This window comes from Dreissena polymorpha, chromosome 4 (genome assembly GCF_020536995.1).
Source record: "Dreissena polymorpha isolate Duluth1 chromosome 4, UMN_Dpol_1.0, whole genome shotgun sequence".
Lineage (NCBI taxonomy): Eukaryota > Metazoa > Mollusca > Bivalvia > Myida > Dreissenidae > Dreissena > Dreissena polymorpha.
In genome coordinates, this window is record NC_068358.1 from 65,827,464 (window position 1) to 65,850,600 (window position 23,137).

The 23,137-nt window shown below is 34.1% G+C and overlaps 1 protein-coding gene across 2 annotated transcripts in view; it reads left to right on the forward strand.

Annotated features, from left to right (window-relative positions):
- The window catches only part of LOC127875921 (DNA polymerase subunit gamma-1-like), a 95,551-nt gene that overhangs the window by 22,622 nt on the left and 49,792 nt on the right, over positions 1 to 23,137 (forward strand). For both annotated transcript variants that reach the window (XM_052420670.1, XM_052420671.1), the window contains exon 8: positions 20,760 to 20,839. In XM_052420670.1, coding sequence (XP_052276630.1) covers positions 20,760 to 20,839 — 80 coding nt within the window. The remainder of the gene's footprint in view (positions 1 to 20,759; positions 20,840 to 23,137) is intronic.

Below are 23,137 nucleotides of genomic sequence, written 5' to 3' on the forward strand. Positions count from 1 at the left end.
TTTGTTCATACGACACAAAGACACAATATTGTTTTACGGATCATTTCGGCTTTCAGGACTGGTTGGGTCACGTAAGAATATCGAATATAAAATATATTTTTATAAACAACTGGTAGCAAGGTGAGTTGCAGATAATTGATCAGTAACCACATTTTAACTAACTATTTTGACCTGTTAATTCTTTTCAGCTCAATTCAACAGTGCAAAATGCCCATAATATCACTTTAAGCATGAGCACGATGATTCTCGATACTGTTAATAATCGAATCAAATAGCAATGCCCGACAGACCACTAAAACAGGTTTGTTCTCGTGTGGCCGGTTGACTCATATGTTTAAATTTCACTTCCATTCTTCTTTTGGTTTTCTGTTTTGTATCTATAGGTTTATGACCAGCAATATGTTATAATGTAAAATAAGCCGCGAAAACTCCCCGTAACATCCCGTACTGCGTGTGATGCAGCTAAGAACTGCACAGAAAAAGACATTCGCTATCCTTGATCTCATTCATTAAACTATTTACGCCGTATATCTTTTTTAAAGATATTTCTTGTTTACTCTAGGTCGTAAGTGCAATAAACCGGTCCTGACTGGTTTATATAGGTACTTTTACGTCTGGAAGGACCCAACTTTGATTCAAATAATGACGGGTATTTGGAATTGAGGGGATTCCGGTCTTGAGGAGATATTTTACGCATGGTTTTATAGGGAATAAAATGGGACCGGACAAATTTGGTTTAGAGAGAATTCCAGTATAGAGAGGATCCGGTTTAGAGGGTTTTCACTGCATAGCAATAGTAAAACCTTGTTCATATTCTAAAAGTCCCATTGATTGCCAAATTATACTCATAAAACTTGGTCAGAAGTTTTGGTCTAATTTTATGATGTCTTGGATGAGTTGGACAATGGTTTCAGTCTGTTGAAAAACATGGCCACCAGGAGAGGGGCATTTTCCTTTGTATGGCTATTGAAAAATCTTTTTAACTCTCTAGAAGTCACATTTATGGTACAATCTTTTTGAAATTTGGTCAGAACTTTTGTTCTAATGATAGCTTGCCTGAGTTAAAATAATTATATTTTGTAAAAAAAAAATAGGGTCCCCAAGGGGCTGTGCATTTTTCCCTATATTGCTATTTAAGAACCATGTTAGAAGTCAAAAAGTCACATTTTTTTCCAATCTTCATTTAACATGGTCATAAAATTTGTTCTAATGATATCTGGGCTGAGTTTGAAAATTGTTTCTGTCCATGGAAAATGGTTTCAGGAACATCTAAAAAATTGCTGAGAGCTGTTCAGTTCCCTGAAGGTGAGCGACCGCGGGCTCTGGCCCTCTTGTTGTTTCAATTTGTTGCACTTCTAAAACCCTTTGCTACTCAGATATGCATTTGACCTATTTGTAGTTCTAATAGTTCCTTGCAGGCTGTTCTGACTTTATGCTGTTTGCATATTTCCATTTTATTTTTTTTCTCAGTGGAATTGGGTCATCAGTTTTCCAGTCATAACACAACAGTCAGTTAACGTACAGAGTTTTCAGTTGGTAGATCAGTGGACTACAAATTCAAGGACAGTTTGATCTCTTGCATGGCCATATAACATATATGCAAGTATTGGTCCCTGGTCATTTTCCTCAGATTTACCTAAGGCAGTTGTCAGTTACTGGCTTGTAGTACTGGTTAACTAGCTGTCAGAATGTGTGAATTGGTTAACCGACTGCTGTGACTGAAATACTGTTAAAAAAGGCATGGCAAACAAACAAAACCATTGCTAAGTTGTGCAGTAAATGACTACTGCCTTAGACTCCCACATATGTAGCTGACCTGGAATGAAAAAACCCACAAACAACGGACTTCAAGTCTAGCTATCTCTTTAATAGTCTGCAAATTCGGAGAAAACTCTTTGATTATTATGCTTCCCTTGCCGTATCAGTTGGAAGGTTGAAAGGCTCATTCAACAGTGTGTTTGCATTTCTGAATGATTACATTTGATTACTCTATGTACATGTGTATTGTTATTGCTTTGAAGTGTTAATGATCCAAAACTCATCAGCTCACTTAAAAAATACCAATAAGTGTTTTCAATATTGTAATTTTTAAGGTTCAATCTGTAGAGCTGGATAGAGAACTTGGTAGAATGGTGCATTTTACTTCAAAAAGAATTTTTCTATAAAAAATATATGTCTTTTTTGACATTTGGAATGGGGCCCGCTTCGAATTTGATAAAAAAAACCTCCCCCCCCACATACTAAATTGCTTTTTTTAGAATAACAAAAACTAGTTAGACTCAACCAGAGCTCCAGATAAGGATTTAGTCGAAAGGGTATGTTACCCCCTGATATTATTGTTACAGTGTATTTTACTCCCCTGTTTCAGCCATAAAGGGTATTTAGGAATATTGAGGCCTATTTTCTATTTCCACAGATAACTGACATATTACATGGCATGTTCAATCTAGAAATATTATTATTTATTTTTTATATTAATAAATGCAAAGGAAAGAAGTTAAAATGATGATATGAACAGACTTTCTTTAAAATATTCCCGCATGAGCCGCTGGTCGCTTAAAACGTCCCTTTTTTAACCACAAAATGATGAGCCACCATTTTGATTACAAGCTTAATTTGATTTACTTACTTTTGATTCAAAGGTTAACTTACACTAAAAACTCAACTGGATTATTGGTTAAACCAGTTACACACTTTCATGGATAAAAAATACATATTAAGATTTGTATTGCGTAATGTTGCGTAACAGGCTAATTTTTAATGCGTTTTTAGCTCAACTGATTGCTCAGGTGAGCTTTTGTGACCGGCCTTTGTCCGTCGTCTGTCCGTCCGTCCACATTTGCTTGTAAACACTCTAGAGGCCACATTTATTGTCCGATCTTCATGAAACTTGGTCAGAAGATTTGTTCCAATTATATCTCAATTGAGTTCGAAACTGGGTCATGCTGGGTAAAAAACTAGGTCACTAGGTAAAAAAAAAAAACAACCTTGTAAACACTGTAGAAGTCACATTTCATGCCCAATCTTCATGTTACTTTGCAGTTTTCTTATATTAATATAAATGTAGTAAAAAAAGCTTGTGAACACTCTAGAAGTCACATATTTGCCCAATCATCATAAAACTTGGTGAAAAGATTGGTTTTATATATATCTCTGATGAGTTCGTAAATGGTCCCGATCAGTCAAAAAACATGGCTGCCAGGGGGGTGGGGCAGTTTTCCTTATGTGACTAGAGAGAAACCTTGTGAAAATGGCGCAGATCGGTGAAGCACACTTTTTAGCTCACTTGATTGCTCAGCTGAGGTTTTAGGATTGGTCTTTGTATGCCGTCTGTCTGTCCACATTTGGTTTGTTGACACTCTAGCATTCACATTTCTCAAGCATTCTTTATCAAAGTTGCTGAAAGATCTCAGTCAAGTTTGATAATGAGCAAAATCACATAATTAATGCCATAATTATTGCCCTTAGATCGTCTAAATTTGCATTATATTATACAAAATCCTTGTAAACACTCTAGAGGTCACAATTTTGTTTCGGATTTTATGAATCTTGGTCATAATATTTATTTTTGTAAGCAAAGTTTGATGTTTGGTAAGGGGGGGGTCAACTCAAAATATAGGTAGCCAGGTCAAATCTTACAAAAACAAAAACACTCCATATGCCAGAGTTTTGGCTCAGTGATGATGAAACTTGACCAGGATGTTTGTCTGGACAATATCTAGTTCAAGTTTGACATTTGGTAAAGATAGAATGAACCAACTCGTGTCAGATGAGCGAACTAGGGCCATCTTGGCCCTCTTGTTTTAATTTTCCAATACATGAATACGCAGATACACATCTTATCTGGAGCTCTGGACTCAACTATTTCTTTATTTTGCCAAAACTGTGCAGAATAATAATCTGCAAGCACTGAGAGCTTATTGCATATGTCATGGCTGGGGTAATGGCCCTTTGTTTAACATTACATATACAAGCTTCAGTTTTTAACTTCAACATTTTTAACCAGGTTTTTAACCAGGTTTTTAACCAGGTTTTCCGAAGGAAAAAACTGGTTATTAGATTGGCGAATGCGGGCGGGCTGGCGAGCTGGCTGGCTGGCGGGCAGGCGGAACAAGCTTGTCCAGGCCATAACTATGTCGTTCATTGTCAGATTTTAAAATCATTTGGCACATTTTTTCACCATCATTGGACGGTGTGTCGCGCGAAATTATTACGTCGATATCTCCAAGGTCAAGGTCACACTTTGAGTTCAAAGGTCAAAAATGGCCATAAATGAGCTTGTCCTGGCCATAACTATGTCATTCATTGTGAGATTTTAAAATCATTTGGCACATTTGTTCACCATCATGGGACGGTGTGTCGCACGAAAGAATCACGTCAATATCTCCAATGTCAAGGTCGCCACGACTAAAAATAGATTTAAAAAAAAAAAAAAAACTTACAAAGGGGGTTAATTTTGTTTGTTCATTTCAAAAGTTCAGTTTGAGTTTTCTCCCTTTATCAGATTTTTTTTCACAATGAAAACCTGGTTTTGTGACAATTTTGTCCCTTGTTGCATGTTAATTTAGCCAAACTTTTACAGAATCATTATTTGCAAGGGCCACATTGCATTTTATCAAGGTTTTCTGGATTGAGCTATTTTGTATTGCCCTTTGATTTAAATTACAAATAAAACCCGTGTGATTGCACTTTTTTACTTACTGTACCTTTTTGACAACAATAAACCCGTGGTGTTGGATACACTGTGACATGTTTTTGTTCATACTGTATATTAATATTATTAATAAATACATTTATTTTTTTCCTACTTACCACACTACCATTTCAATACTACCCAGCTACCAGTTTTTATTAGTATTTGAAGTCTAAATAAGACACCACTGACAATCTCAGATAACCATGGAAACAATATACAATAAATGACACTTTTCTGTAGTTGATAATGGTGATGTTGTCAAGGATATGTAACTTGATCTTTTTGATCAATATTCAGTATCTTAAAGCATCTACTTCATGTGTTTTTTGTCACTTCATATTTCAGATTCACACCATTTGTCTCAGAAGTAGCTGCACATTTCATTATTAAGGTTAACTTCGCTTGTAGAAGTAGTAATTATATGTACATATCTAGCATGGATTTATTACTATAATAATAAATGATATTGTTATTTGGTGATTTGGTTTTACGATATTAATGGATTTAAATCTTATTCAGCAACATGAGTATAACCTACAACATTTCCATAGCACCAAAAACTGGTAAAAATCTTGTTGAAGTCGAATTAAATTTTGCGAACAAAGAAGATGGACAAAGTCGTGACTGTTATGAGACTGCAATTGTGCACATTTGGCAGATACTTCCCTGGTTTGTTATTGTATTCGGAATGTTTTCTAACATCATCTGTCTGATGTTCTGGCGAATGCAGTTCAATAAGATGATACTCGCTGGATTTCTGTTTTTTCTCTCCATTACTGACATTTTTGGACTGTTCACTGAGCCATTGATCCAGTGTCTTCAGCATTTGATTCTTGCAGCAGGAAACCACTTCTTAAGCGGATGTATTTTTATGGAATGTTTGTACACAATGGTTGTTATGATCTCGCAGTGGCTTGTTTTTTGTATTACCTGCATTTGTGCAGCAAACTTCTGCTTTCCACATACTAAAACACTTTTTAGCAAGATGCGATATCCAGTTTTCTGTGTAATCTGCGTAATCGTGGTCTCTTTGATTTTAAGTTTTCATCCATTTTATATGGAAAACAGGCAGACTACAAATTACAAAGTTTTGACCAGGATTTGCAGCAGTTCATTGAACGAAAAAATAGAAGACGCAAATGTGTACCGTTTTAGCTGGGGCTGGGTTATAAACCTTATGACTTGTTTTTTCCCAGTCACTCTAACCCTAGCCAGTCTCATAGCAACATACCAGATGGTAAAAGCAATCAAGAAATGCCAGCAGAACTCTATTCTGGACATTGTCCGCACCATCTCTCACGAGGACCGTATGACAGTTAACATTGCATACGCTCTGGCATGTACATCCATGATCAGCATCCTGCCGATGACATTCTTCAAGGCTCTAACCCCAGACACCTACTTGTCCAAACTTGAGCTGATTTACACATTTCTCCGCCTTCTCCCTCATTTGAACTTCGCCTCGAAGATTGTCTTGTACTGTTGCGTGTCCACCAAGTTTAGGACATATGTTTGCACTATGTTATGCAGAGGAGTCCATATTAACATGTCGATGAAAAAACTGTGGGTCTGGCGTCCAAGCAGGCGTACCACATTACCGCAACTGCGTATAGATAGAATCAGTGTAGGAAGTGAAGAGGATGACAACTTTTCTCCGGCAACAGTAATTTCTGATGTGGACATTTAGTCCAAAGTTTAGAGGAACTTTTCAATGTTTACTATGTTCTTATATATTTATGGATTATCATATTTTTAATAAAAAAAAATATTCACTGAACACATAATGTATAAGAGGTTTTGTATCAAGAGGTTTTGTATCAAGGCTTATTTGATTAACCTTTAGCATGCTGGGAAATGTGTTGTCTGCAAAAATGTCGATGCTGAATTTCTAAAATTAGCATTTTCGTCGATTTTTTTCAAAGAATACTATCAGAATAGCAAACAGTTTGAATCCTGATGAGACGCCAAGTTCTGTGGCAGTTCATCTGGATCCAAACTGTTTGCAAAGGCCTTTAAAATTTGGTTCCAGCGCTAAAAGGGTTAACTGGCCAAACACATAGTGCACAGTCAGGAAATTGACACTAGCTTAGTGGCCATTTGTTTTCTTGTATACTCAGATTATAGTCAAGTCATAAAGTAGTTTTTGTTGTGATATTTTCTGACAAAGTTGAAAGTTTATTGTTATAAGTAAGTATGAGCATAATGTTCATTGTGATTCTGTTTTTCAATTATTATTTTAAAAATGAACAATGGAGGAGCATAAAATAATGGTCAAGTTGCATTTTGGTTTGATAATTTTAAGGAAGTAAAATGTCTTGCATTTATCAGTCAGCAGTGTTTGGCCTATTAACTTACATTAAAATTACATTGGTTGTATGAATACAAATTCATAGACTGTCATCATTAATTAAATTAAATTTCCAATGATTTGCTTAGAATTAATTGGTTAATTAAAATTAGTGACAGAAATCATCTTTGAAGCACCGTGTTTATTGCTGTGTAAATGTATTTTGTTGTGGATAAATATTTTGTTGTTTACATATATTTAGTTTGTTATATGTATTGTTTAAGTGACACATGCACACATGTTAATAATATAACCCTGAAATCTTACACAGTCATTTATAACACAAGCTCATTTCCATAAATTTATCAGAATTCTATCAATCAAGTTTCATTGATTCTGGATCTTGTATGTTTAAGATGCATTGCAAATTGAAACCAACAAAATACAATTTGTTTTTCTTGATAAACTAATATCTCATTCAAGAACTACTTTTTTGGTTAATTAAAATGCACGAGTTCTTGCTTACCTGAGCATAAGCACAATGCTGATTGGTCAAAATTTGCCTTGTGACCTGTCTAGAGGCAAATTGAGTGCCCAATTTTCATAAACTTCTTCAGAAGATTTTTCCCAATGATATCTTTGTTGAAACAGGATCATGAACGGTAAAAACTAGGACACTAGGTCAAGTTAAAGAAAAAGCCTGCAAACATTCTAGAAGCATTTGACTGCCCAATTGTCATAAATTTGGTCAAAAGATTAGTTCAGTTGAATTATCCGAAGGGATATTAAAAAATTATAACTCTCTGATTATACTCCTTTAATTGACGTTTCGGCATAATGCCTTTATCAAAACATTGGAAATTATATGTTAACTACATTTTTACGTCTTTTGACTGCACAATTTAAATAACAAAGAAAAATGTTTTTAAACGTCAAATGACGTTGTACATGATGACGTCATAAATGGCGTTATATAAAATGGCGCCCCCAAAAATGTAAAAATTCGCCAAAAATGAAATGACGTTAAACACTTACATATTGTATCTTAATCTTATGTTAAATGTGTGCTTTATATATTTAATAAATTGATATTTTACAATAAAACAATCATCATCATATGTAATTATAATCTACCTTAACTTATTATCATAAATTAAATAGGGTAAACTTATTTAATGACTCTAATTATTTCAATCCATATCTATGTATAATATTCTAATGATATTTGATTAAATAATCATATATACTTGCTATTCTATATATCATATACACATTATGGACAAGATAAATTGCATAAAGTACTATTATTTTTACATTCATTTATGTTGATGATTAATATAAAATGTTTTTCACATATATTTTTTACAAGATAGTTTCCCGTAGCAGGACATCAAGTTGATTTTTTGTATTTAGTCCATTTGGTGATTGCGTTTGAAACTTTTTTATAAATTCCAATTCTTTAATAAGTCTGTAATAATGGGAACTGTCTCTTATTTGTGTTAACACTAATACACCCATATCCTGCACTCTGTGGCCAGCACCATTGAAATGTTCTGAGATTGGTTTCTCTCTTCGTAGTCGCACGTGAGCCTCGTGTTCTTTGGCACGTTCCTTTAATGATCTGCTTGTCTCTCCGACGTATACCATCTTTTGGCATTTAATACAAAATATACCGTACACCAAGTTATAAATGTTACAGTTCTGTTTTATTGCTTCGTTTGGAATGTCACTTTTTGGGATGTTATGAAAACCTCTTTTCAACATTTTACAGACTATACAATTAGTCTTACACGATTGTGGTATTAGTTGAAAACGTTTGTTTATTTCTTTGTTTGTTTTTCCATGAACTAAAATGTCACCGATATTCCTATCTCGTCTGTATGCAACTATTGGTACGTCTGGGAATATATTTTTCATTCTGTCTGATTTATATAGTTTGTCTGTATGTTTTCGAATTATTGAGTGGATATTTGGAAGGTTGTTAGAATAAGTTATAGCTAGTGGTACTCTCTTGTTGGCTGTTTTATTTGTTTCTTTCTTCTTAAGTAAGTCTTTCCTATTTAAATTATCAACTCGGGATAGCTCATGGTTTACAAATTTATTTGGATATCCTCTTTTTTGTAGATTCTGTTTTAGTTCTTTTTAACGATGTCTGTATTTGTTTTCGTCAGAACATATTCTTTTTAAACGTATTCCTAATCCATAGGGTATTGCTTTCTTCACATTTGTTGGATGGTCTGAGTCATATTGGACATATTGATGTTTATCGGTTGGCTTTGAGTATAAATCAGATGTTATTTTATTATCTTCTAGTTGAATTTTTGTGTCTAAGAAATCTATCTGTGTTGTGTTCCATCTTAATTCTACTTTGATGTTTTCATGTATTTTGTTAGCATAGTCGAAAAATTTCATGAGTTCGTCAATTCCATGTGTCCATAGTCCAAACCCATCATCTATGAAACGTTTATAGAATATTGGTTGTTTATTGTATTCAGATAATTGTTCATCCCATTTTCTCATGTAACAACAGGCATAATTTTTCCCAAGTTTCGATCCAATAGCTACTCCCTCTTTTTGTCTGTATTCTTGTCCACAAAATTCGATCACATTATTTTCTAAAACAGTTTCAATCATTTCAATCACCGCTTCAGTGTTGATGGTCTTAGTACAGCGTTCATTTAAAGCTTGTTTGCACGCCTCTAGGCCCTCTTTCTTTGGAATCGATGGGTATAACTTGACAACATCAAAACAGTATAAGATAATTCCTTCTGGTAATGGTGTAGTTATTTCCCTCTCTATAGCGTTTAAAAATGCTGTGGTGTCTCTTATAAAATGAATTATCAAGATAAGAAAAATAGAAAAATGCAAGAGTGTGATACACAAAAACTTAAATCAAATGATAAAAGAACTAAAAACAAGGGTGAAAATAAACCAGCAAAAAAAGACACAATTGAAACAAATAATAATAGTCTTGACACTGTTACAAATCTGTTTTCAAGAAAGTTAACAGAAGCAGAAACAAGTCTATTATCCAAAGGAATATCTTTTGTACCGTCTAAAAAAACACGTAGATATATCTAAGATACACAGTGACCTAGCAGAATGGGAGAGACGGATGCGACTCGCAGAGTATTTCCATAGTGATGAAAATCAAGAAAGGAAAAATGAAAAGGAGGAATATGAGATAAAGAAAGAAAGCTGTTTTACTCCTGAACCTGGTAGAGAAAAGTGGCTAGATGCTTATATAGAAGCAGTTAAAAATGATATTCTAAATGGCATAAAAGAAAATGGACAGTCAAATATCACAAGACAAGAAAAACAAGCATTGCACACGTTACTAAATGATTCCAGTATAATAATAAGGCCTGCAGACAAAGGTTCTGGAATAGTGATAACAGACGCAAATGAATATGTAGAAAAACTCCGGAATGAACTTAATGACAGCACATCATATGAAAAAACTAATGGAAATGGACTTGACAATGCAAACAAAAAGGTGAAGCAACTAGCAAATAAACTATTTAAAAACGGCATTATCTCAAAGAAATTACAACAATACTTGATACCAAAATATCCATCAAGAGGGAAACTCAAAGGAAATCCAAAAATACATAAAAAAGGCAACCCGTATAGAACAATCGTAAATGGCATTGGAACAAGTACTGAAAGAATGGCAGAGGTAGCAGAAAAGGAGCTAGAAACCTATGTTATAGAAACACCAAGCTATATAAGAGACACCACAGCATTTTTAAACGCAATAGAGAGGGAAATAACTACACCATTACCAGAAGGAATTATCTTATACTGTTTTGATGTTGTCAAGTTATACCCATCGATTCCAAAGAAAGAGGGCCTAGAGGCGTGCAAACAAGCTTTAAATGAACGCTGTACTAAGACCATCAACACTGAAGCGGTGATTGAAATGATTGAAACTGTTTTAGAAAATAATGTGATCGAATTTTGTGGACAAGAATACAGACAAAAAGAGGGAGTAGCTATTGGATCGAAACTTGGGAAAAATTATGCCTGTTGTTACATGAGAAAATGGGATGAACAATTATCTGAATACAATAAACAACCAATATTCTATAAACGTTTCATAGATGATGGGTTTGGACTATGGACACATGGAATTGACGAACTCATGAAATTGTTCGACTATGCTAACAAAATACATGAAAACATCAAAGTAGAATTAAGATGGAACACAACACAGATAGATTTCTTAGACACAAAAATTCAACTAGAAGATAATAAAATAACAACTGATTTATACTCAAAGCCAACCGATAAACATCAATATGTCCAATATGACTCAGACCATCCAACAAATGTGAAGAAAGCAATACCCTATGGATTAGGAATACGTTTAAAAAGAATATGTTCTGACGAAAACAAATACAGACATCGTAAAAAAGAACTAAAACAGAATCTACAAAAAAGAGGATATCCAAATAAATTTGTAAACCATGAGCTATCCCGAGTTGATAATTTAAATAGGAAAGACTTACTTAAGAAGAAAGAAACAAATAAAACAGCCAACAAGAGAGTACCACTAGCTATAACTTATTCTAACAACCTTCCAAATATCCACTCAATAATTCGAAAACATACAGACAAACTATATAAATCAGACAGAATGAAAAATATATTCCCAGACGTACCAATAGTTGCATACAGACGAGATAGGAATATCGGTGACATTTTAGTTCATGGAAAAACAAACAAAGAAATAATTAAACGTTTTCAACTAATACCACAATCGTGTAAGACTAATTGTATAGTCTGTAAAATGTTGAAAAGAGGTTTTCATAACAACCCAAAAAGTGACATTCCAAACGAAGCAATAAAACAGAACTGTAACATTTATAACTTGGTGTACGGTATATTTTGTATTAAATGCCAAAAGATGGTAAACGTCGGAGAGACAAGCAGATCATTAAAGGAACATGCCAAAGAACACGAGGCTGACGTGCGACTACGAAGAGAGAAACCAATCTCAGAACATTTCAATGGTGCTGGCCACAGAGTGCAGGATATGGGTGTATCAGTGTTAACACAAATAAGTTTTGATAAAGGCATTATGCCGAAACGTCAATAAAAGGAGTATAATCAGAGAGCAAAAGATTAGTCTCAATGATATCTTGGTGGAAACAGGCTGATGAGGGTGAAAAACTTGTCACTAGGTTAAATTAAAGATAAAGCTAGTAAGCAATGGAAAGGCCACATTTATTGGCCAATCTTCTTGAAACTTAAACACTTAAAAAAAGTGTACATTTTTTTATTATTTAACTACATATAGTGCATAGATTGCCTAATCTCAGGCATTATAACCATTAATTGATATATTGTGTTGTTGTATATAATCAAAGGAGCATGATTAAATTAATAATCTGTAAAACGCTTTGGATTTATATTGTGAATGAGAATGATACATATTCTAGCTACAAATAAATAGTGCTCCTGTATTAATTTTGTTTTAATTCTTTGTCCATATCAAATGCAAAAATTATGCTAAACATTTACAACATCTTATCATCCGCATGAAAAGCCTGGTTACATTGATTTTCAAATTAAAAGAGACATATTTTTTCTTTGGGTTAAACGTTTTGAAGTTCATTTAAAAGAAATTATATTGAGGATGATTTGGAATTGACATTTTCTCTTTTTTAAATTCAAATAACACACTGCAATGTGTTTAGGAACTTTTAGATAGGTCTTTGAAGGGGCCTTTTCACGCATTGGTAAATTGACAAAATTGAAAAAAATTGTTTCAGATTCGCAAATTTTCCTTGAAGTTATGATACTTGTGAGGAAACAGTAATACTGAACATTTACCATGCTCTAAAATATCCAGTATGTGCATCTTTTGACGATTTGAAAACCTGAAAATTATAAAGCGTTGCAACGCGAAACGATTGAACAATTTGGAGAATTCTGTTGTTGTCGTATTTTTTTTGATAATACGAGGATTACATATATGAGGTAAAAAATACATAGAATGGTATAAGAGCGGATGGTCTAGTGGATAGAGCGGTAGACTTTTGCTTCATGGCTCCAGGGGTCAATGGTTCGAGCCCCGTTGAGGGTTACTTTTTTTTTAATTCTTTAATTGTATTCTTGTTTTTTTACTGGAGATTTTTAGACCCAATGTTTACATTTATCAATATAAAGCATTTAATGACAAACTTCAAAACATGCAAAAATCTGTGAAAAGGCCCCTTTAAGTAAACTTTATTGAATTATATACCGTAATTACTCTGAAGTTTTCAGATTATTTTAATTTTGTATTTTTTATGTCGGAAGATTAAGATACAAAAATATTCAAAAAGTACGAGTGTTAAAATTTTGAGACATACATTTTATGTTTATTTGTCAATTATTATCTTGAAATAAAACCAATTAATAAATGTGCAATAATCATATTCTTTCTCTGCTTTAAATAAATTACAACTTCACTTATTGGCAATTCCTTACCTGAAATGATATATAAAAACGTTATAAAAAACAAGCATACTGCTTCCTGAATACAATAACCTTTTGAAATTCTGTTGGGTGAAACCATTGTTTCATGATCAAAGGGTCCTGTATAAGCAAAAACAGGGTAGAAATCTAGTAAAATAGCGCTGTAAATTATACTTACTAAAAAATATAGTAATTAATTATTGAAGAAAACACATTTGTCTGAAAATATAGAGTAATGAAAAAATATTTGTTTTGGCTAAAATGGGGTTCCAAAAACTTAGAATGCCTGAAAACTTAGAGTAATTATGGTACTGTTTTAAAAGAAATCTTGACTCAACTGATTTAGTGTTAGTTGTTGTGAAAACGTGCTCAGCAGGTCTAATAACGTGATCAGCATGTCTAATAATTGGATCAGCAGGTCTATTGACTTATTGTGTACACTGTGATGTTATGACAAAAGGGATTACCATGTGTGAAAGCTATCGTTTCCAATATTCTCTAGATGTGAAGTGTATTTTAACCATGTCACAATAATATTGAATCTCAGTATTGCTGAGATCAGTATGGCATAAACATGTGTTACTTTGCATGCCATGCCAAAACTGTGCGCTTTGTTAGTCCCTTACCGGTTTCACCGGAGGGGACTTATGGTTTTGTCTCCATCCGTCCGTCACACTTTTCTGGATCCTGCGATAACTTTCAAAGTTCATAACATTTTTTCATGAAACTTGAAATATGGATAGATGGCAATATGGACATTATGCACATCATTTCATTTTGTTCCTACGTCAAAAATTCTGGTTGCTATGGCAACAAATACTCTAGAAATACTGCTGAAAATGGTGTGTTTTTCTGGATCCAGCGATAACTTAAAAAGTTCTTAATATTTTTTCATGAAACTTTAAACATGGATAGATGGCAATATGGACATTATGCACGTCATTTCATTTTATTCATACGTCAAAAATTCTGGTTGCTATGCCAACAAATAGCCTAAAAATACTGCTGAAAATGGTGTTTTTTTCTGGATCCTGCGATAACTTGAAAAGTTCTAAATATTTTTTCATGAAACTTGAAATATGGATATATGGCAATATGGACATTATGCACGTCATTTCATTTTGTTCCTACGTCAAGAATTCTGGTCGCTATGGCAATAAATAGACTGGAAATACTGCTGAAAATGGCGGTTTTCTGGATCCTGCGATAACTTTCAAAGTTCTTCATATTTTTTCATGCAACTTCAAACATGGACTGATGGCAATATGGACATTATGCACGTCATTTCATTTTGTTCCTACGTCAAGAATTCTGGTTGCTATGGCAACAAATAGACTAGAAATACTGCTGAAAATGGCTGTTTTCTGGATCCTGCGATAACTTTCAATCTTCATATTTTTTCATGCAACTTGAAACATGGACAGATGGCAACATGGACATTATGCACGTCATTTCATTTTGTTACTACATCAAGAATTCTGGTTGCTATGGCAACAAATAGACTAGAAATACTGCTGAAAATGGCGGTTTTCTGGATCCTGCGATTACTTTCAAAGTTCTTTATATTTTTTCATGCAACTTCAAACATGGACAGATGGCAATATGGACATTATGCACGTCATTTCATTTTGTTCCTACGTCAAGAATTCTGGTTGCTATGGCAACAAATAGACTAGAAATACTGCTGAAAATGGCGGTTTTCTGGATCCTGCGATAACTTTAAAAGTTCTTAATATTTTTTCATGCAACTTGGTGTATGGATAGATGGCAATATGGACATTATGCACGTCATTTCATTTTGTTCCTATGTCAAGAATTCTGGTTGCTATGGCAACAAATAGACTAGAAATACTGCTGAAAATGGCGGTTTTCTGGATCCTGCGATAACTTTTAAAGTTCTTCATATTTTTTCATGCAACTTGAAACATGGATAGATGGCAATATGGACATTATGCACGTCATTTCATTTTGTTCCTAAGTCAAGAATTCTGGTTGCTATGGCAACAAATAGACAAGAAATACTGCTGAAAATGTCGGTTTTCTTGATCCTGCGATAACTTTCAAAGTTCTTCATATTTTTTCATGCAACTTGAAGCATGGATAGATGGCAATATGGACATTATGCACGTCATTTCATTTTGTTCATACGTCAAAAATTCTGGTTGCTATGCCAACAAATAGACAAGAAATACTGCTGAAAATGGCTGTTTTCTGGATCGTGCGATAACTTTCAAAGTTTTTCATATTTTTGCCTGCAACTTGAAACATGGACAGATTGCAATATGGACATTATGAACGTCATTTCATTTTTTCCTATGTCAAGAATTTTGGTTGCTATGGCAATAAATGGACTAGAAATACTGCTGAAAATGGTGTTTTCTGGATCATGTGATAACTTTCAAAGTTATTCATATTTTTTCATGCAACTTCAAACATGGACAGATGGCAATATGGACATTATGCACGTCATTTCATTTTGTTCCTACGTCAAGAATTCTGGTTGCTATGGCAACAAATAGACTAGAAATACTGCTGAAAATGGCGGTTTTCTGGATCCTGCGATAACTTTAAAAGTTCTTAATATTTTTTCATGCAACTTGGTGTATGGATAGATGGCAATATGGACATTATGCACGTCATTTCATTTTGTTCCTATGTCAAGAATTCTGGTTGCTATGGCAACAAATAGACTAGAAATACTGCTGAAAATGGCGGTTTTCTGGATCCTGCGATAACTTTTAAAGTTCTTCATATTTTTTCATGCAACTTGAAACATGGATAGATGGCAATATGGACATTATGCACGTCATTTCATTTTGTTCCTAAGTCAAGAATTCTGGTTGCTATGGCAACAAATAGACAAGAAATACTGCTGAAAATGTCGGTTTTCTTGATCCTGCGATAACTTTCAAAGTTCTTCATATTTTTTCATGCAACTTGAAGCATGGATAGATGGCAATATGGACATTATGCACGTCATTTCATTTTGTTCATACGTCAAAAATTCTGGTTGCTATGCCAACAAATAGACAAGAAATACTGCTGAAAATGGCTGTTTTCTGGATCGTGCGATAACTTTCAAAGTTTTTCATATTTTTGCCTGCAACTTGAAACATGGACAGATTGCAATATGGACATTATGAACGTCATTTCATTTTTTCCTATGTCAAGAATTTTGGTTGCTATGGCAATAAATGGACTAGAAATACTGCTGAAAATGGTGTTTTCTGGATCATGTGATAACTTTCAAAGTTATTCATATTTTTTCATGCAACTTCAAACATTGACAGATGGCAATATGGACATTATGCACATCATTTCATTTTGTTCCTACGTCAAGAATTCTTGTTGCTATGGCAACAAATAGACTAGAAATACTGCTGAAAATGGCGGTTTTCTGGATCCTGCGATAACTTTCAAAGTTCTTCATATTTAACCAGGTTTTCTGAAGGAAAAAACTGGTTATTAGATTGGCGAATGCGGGCGGGCTGGCTGGCGGGCTGGCTGGCTGGCGGGCTGGCGGAATAAGCTTGTCCGGGCCATAACTATGTCGTTCATTGTCAGAATTTAAAATCATTTGGCACATTTGTTCACCATCATTGGACGGTGTGTCGCGCGAAATAATTACGTCGATATCTCCAAGGTCAAGGTCACACTTTGAGTTCAAAGGTCAAAAATGGCCATAAATGAGCTTGTCCGAGCCATAACTATGTCGTTCATCGTCAGATTTTAAAATCATTTGGCACATTTGTTCACCATCATTGGACGGTGTGTCGCGCGAAATAATTACGTCGATATCTCCAAGGTCAAGGTCACACTTTGAGTTCAAAGGTCAAAAATGGCCATAAATGAGCTTGTCCTGGCCATAACTATGTCATTCATTGTGAGATTTTAAAATCATTTGGCACATTTGTTCACCATCATGGGACGGTGTGTCCCACGAAAGAATCACGTCAATATCTCCAATGTCAAGGTCGCCACGACTAAAAATAGATTTAAAAAAAAAAAAAAATTACAAAGGGGGTTAATTTTTTTTTGTTATTTCAAAAGTTCAGTTTGAGTTTTCTCCCTTTATCAGATTTTTTTTTCACAATGAAAACCTGGTTTTGTGACAATTTTGTCCCTTGTTTTTCATGCAACTTGAAATATGGACAGATGGCAATATGGACATTATGCACGTCATTTCATTTTATTCCTACGTCAAGAATATTGGTTGCTATGGCAACAAATAGACTAGGAATACTGCTGAAAATGGCAATTTTCTGGATTCTGGGATAACTTTCAAAGTTCTTCATATTTTTTCATGCAACTTGAAATATGGACAGATGGCAATATGGAAATTATGCACGTCATTTCATTTTGTTCCTACGTCAAGAATTCTGGTTGCTATGGCAACAAATACACTAGAAATACTGCTGAAAATGGGGCTCTTCTGGATCCTGCGATAACTTTCAAAGTTCTTTATATTTTTTCATGCATCTTTGAACATGAATAGATGGCAATATGGACATTATGCACGTCATTTCATTTTGTTCCTACGTCAAAAAATCTGGTTGCTATGGCAACAAATATAAAAAATATTCTGACAATGGTGGAGCCAGTAGGGGACTTTTATTGCTTGGCAATAGTCTTGTTAACTATGATAGGAGGAAAACTGTATGATTGATGCATGTTTTTTAACCAAATTCACAAGGTTTTAAAGGGAATCTTTTATAAAAATGTGTTTAAAAAAATATTCAATTTTTAACAGTTCAATAATTAACTTGGATATTTCAAGGAATGGTACAAATCATTTTCAATTGTGAGGGAAAAAATGTCAACGAATATTAAACAGGAATTACTTTGAAAAGGCAACTTTGATCTTACTTCAGACATAGGAGAGACTTCAACATTTTATGGATTTTCATGAATGATTGCATATACATGGGAATATTTCATGATATTTAATGTGCATATTACATTCCCATGCATCTTATATATAGAGCAAATTTGTTAGAAAGCAATCTCAGTTTATATTGTTATCTTCAATGAAACAAAAGAAGTTAGACCATCTACAGTTTGGTACCAGCAAATTTGGCTAGGGACCAGTAGTTCCTGTTTACCTGCAGGAGACTGGATGACTGTTATATTTATCCAGCAGTCTTACCACGTACAGTTGCTCAAAGTTGCCAATATTGCTAAAAATTACCAATGTTGCTCAAAATTACAAATATTGCTAAAAATTACCAATGTTGCTCAAAATTACCAATATTGCTAAAAATAACCAATGTTGCAGAAAATTACCAATATTGCTAAAAATTACCAATGTTCCTCAAAATTACCAATTTTGCTAAAAATTACCAATGTTGCTCAAAATTACCAATATTTCTAAAAATTACCAATGTTGCTCAAAATTACCAATATTGCTAAAAATTACCAATGTCACTCAAAATTACCAATCTTGCTAAAAATACCAATGTTGCTGAAAATTGCCAATATTGCTAAAAATTACCAATGTTGCTCAAAATTACCAATATTGCTAAAATTAATTACCAATGTTGCTCAAAATTGCCAATGTTGCTAAAAAATGAAAATGCAGAGGACAGGACCATTATTTATTCTATGAAATATTTAAAGCTTTGAAACTCCTGTCAGAAAAGTTAAATTTTTTAATAATTTTAATATTTTAGGAAATGAGTTGTTAATCATTAAAGATCCCAAACAGAGATGCCACAATCCAAATAGACATAAAATATTTACATTTGTTGATAATTATTGTACTTGTCACATAGTCCGGAAAGGTGTGATCATGTAATAGTCATGATGTCATATTCAAAAAATGTTCCTTGAACTCAAGGTCATGAAACTTTACTTCTTAAAATGTAAGTTTGTGACATGTACATGAACTGTTAAGTTTATAAACACATCTAAAAATTCACGGCCATCAGATCACAATAATATGCTGACTAATCATTGAACTGAGAGATGCATTTTAATATTACTTACTCAAAATGCTCGGTAATAAGATGCTATTTATCACCATTTAAAGCTGTTTTAATACTTAATAACAACGGCAACAGCGAAAAAAGAAGGGATTGTTTATTATGAGCCAATGTTTTGTTTGGTCAAAATGTTTGAAAAAGAAACATTAGTAAAAACCTGGTCCCTATAGTTACACTATAACAAGAATGAGTAATTTAAAGAAGGTTATGTCACGTATTTAATATGAACTTGGCACCATTTGCAGAACAATTCTAGAAAGTTGATGGACTGTAGCTCATTAACTGAAAATTTCATGGACTGTAAATCGTTCCCTGCGTAGTTCATGAACTAAACCACATGTACGTAGACATTTGATTCATGAACTTTCAGTTCATTAGGAATTATTTACTTTATGATAAATGATTTTCAAGAGTTCTGCATGCAATCATTTAATTTTATATTGAGTTCAAAGCATAGACATAAGCATCCATCATCCTCATTAAGTTGTTTATATCTACCAGGTAGTATTTTATTTCTCTGTTCTTGATTGGCTATTTATCAAATCGTAAATGTCTGTGGTTTTTTAGCTAAGTTCTGGAACTGGTTCATGAACAATTCCTGCATTCTTTGGCAGAGGTTATTTTTTAAATCATGATCAATTTCATTTTCCGTCTCAATGATTCTAACCTAAAATCTACCAGACCTACTATATATATATATACATGTAATTATAATATTAAACTTTTCATATTTAAATGTGCCTCTGGCCCTGGATCTAGGCACCTGGGTCTGGCGTATAACACTTTGGCCTAAATGGTAATCATTTCTACCAAAATATAAGAAAATCTATCCATGTGGGATGAATAATGTTTTAAAATCTGATTTCTTAAAATTGACCTTTGACTGTGAAGTGTGATCTTTTCTAAGACATGGTGTCTCATCCTGCTCAATACTTCTGCCAAGCTATTTGAATATCCAGACATGGTGTCTCATCCTGCTCAATACTTCTGCCAAGCTATTTGAATATTCATCCTTCCTGAACAAAGTTATGGTATGAACAAAATTAATAGGACCAATATCCTATATTTTACCTTCAATCTGGAATGGCAACTTTACCATGATGCAAGGGACCTAGAATAGTTTGTCAGCATAAAATGTTATTTGTTCGTGTGGTTTGAACAATTTTTACACTTGATAATTTATTTAAATGGATACTGCAAAAATATATTGCTGTGAAACCAAGAAAATTGTTAAGCACTAATTTTCATCGACATTGTGGGGTCCGTCCTCCCACAAAATTATAATCCTGTTGAATTATTGACTCAAAAGTGCAAATTTTGTATTTTTTAGAACTTGATGTTGTACTGTGCCAATGATGTGGTGGCCACATATGAAGTGTTCAAGGCGTTGTGGCCAGAGTTCTGTGAGAGGTAGAACATTGACGATTGTTTTATAGGGTTTATTAACTCACCTACATAGGTGTAAGGTCCCCATATATTTAATTGTGTACACAATTTTTATTATCTCATCTATTTTTTGAAAAAAAATTATGAGCTATTGTCATCACCTTGGCGTCGGCGTCGGCATTGGCGGCCGGTTAAGTTTTGCGTTTAGGTCCACTTTTCTCAGAAAGTATCAATGCTATTGCATTCAAACTTGGTACACTTACTTACTATCATAAGAGGACTGGGCAGGCAAAGTTAGATAACTCTGGCGTGCATTTTGACAGAATTATGTGCCCTTTTTATACTTAGAAAATTGAAAATTTTGGTTAAGTTTTGTGTTTAGGTCCACTTTTCTCAGAAAGTATCAATGCTATTGCATTCAAACTTGGTTCGCTTACTAACTATCATGAGGGGACTGGGCAGGCAAAGTTAGATAACTCTGGCATGCATTTTGACAGAATTATGTGCCCTTTTTATACTTAGAAAATTGAAAATTTTGGTTAAGTTTTGTGTTTAGGTCCATTTTATTCCGTAAGTATCAAAGCTATTGCTTTGATACTAGCATCACTTACTAACTATCATAAGGGGACTGTTAAGGCAAAGTAATGAAACTCTGACTGGCATTTTGACAGAATTATGTGCCCTTTTTGTACTTAGAAAATTGAAAATTTGTTTAAGTTTTGTGTTTAGGTCCACTTTATTCCTACAGAATCAAAGCTATTGCTTTCATACTTGCAACACTTATTAACTATCATAAGGGGACTGTGCAGGCAAAGTTATGTAACTCTGACTGGCATTTGGACAGAATTATGGGCCCTTTATACTTGAAAATTTGGTTAAGTTTTGTGTTTTGGTCCACTTTACCCCTAAAGTATCATAGATATTGCTTTCATACTCGGAACACTCGCAAAATATCATAAGGGTACAGTAAAAGGACAAGTTGCATAACTCTGGTTGTCATTTTTATGGAATTATGGCCCTTTTTTATGTCCCCCACTATAGTAGTGGGGGACATATTGTTTTTGCCCTGTCTGTTGGTCTGTTGGTCTGTCTGTCTGTTTGCGCCAACTTTAACATTTTGCAATAACTTTTGCTATATTGAAGATAGTAACTTCATATTTGGCATGCATGTGTATCTCATGAAGCTGCACATTTTGAGTGGTGAAAGGTCAAGGTCATCCTTCAAGGTCAGAGGTCAAATATATGTGGCCAAAATCGCTCATTTTATGAATACTTTTGCAATATTGAAGATAGCAACTTGATATTTGGCATGCATGTGTATCTCATGTAGCTGCACATTTTGAGTGGTGAAAGGTCAAGGTCAAGGTCATCCTTTAAGGTCAGAGGTCAATTATATGTGGCCAAAATCGCTCATTTTATGAATACTTTTGCAATATTGAAGATAGCAACTTGATATTTGGCATGCATGTGCATCTCATGGAGCTGCTCATTTTAAGTGGTGAAAGGTCAAGGTCATCCTTCAAGGTCAGAGGTCAAATATATGTGGCCCAAATCGCTTATTTTATGAATTCTTTTGCAATATTGAAGATAGCAACTTGATATTTGGCATGCATGTGTATCTCATGGAGCTGCACATTTTGAGTGGTGAAAGGTCAAGGTCAAGGTCATCCTTCAGAAGGTCAAGGTCATCCTACAATGTCAAACATCATATTGGGGGACATTGTGTTTCACAAACACATCTTGTTGACTTTGAATATATGGTTAAATTTTGTGTTTCGATCCACTTTACTTCTTAAGTATCAAGGCTATTGCTTTCAAACTTCAAATACTTTCATGCTATCATGAGGTTACTGTATCTGGCAAGTTGAATTTTACCTTGACCTTTGAATGACCTTGACTCTCAAGGTCAAATTATTAAATTTTGCTAAAATTGCCATAACTTCTTTATTAATGATTAGATTTGATTGATACTTTGACAAAACTACTCTTACCTGACAATTACCACAATAGACTCCACCCAAACCATCCCCCGTGCCTTCCCCCCCTCCCCCTCCCCCCCCCGAATCCCCCCCCCTAATTTTTTTTTTATCATCTCGCAAATGATCACCACACCCTCACACTATACCCCCCCCACCCCACTCCCCCATTTTTTTTTTTAAAACGGTTAAAAAACACAATTTTTTTATATATTATTTTATGTTTGAAATACCGTCCAGCCATCGCACCCAAGAATCCCCCCCACCCCCCCCTTCCCCCACCCGATTCCCCCCTAATTTTTTTTTTTTTAAAGATCATCTCACAATCTCACAAATGACCACCACA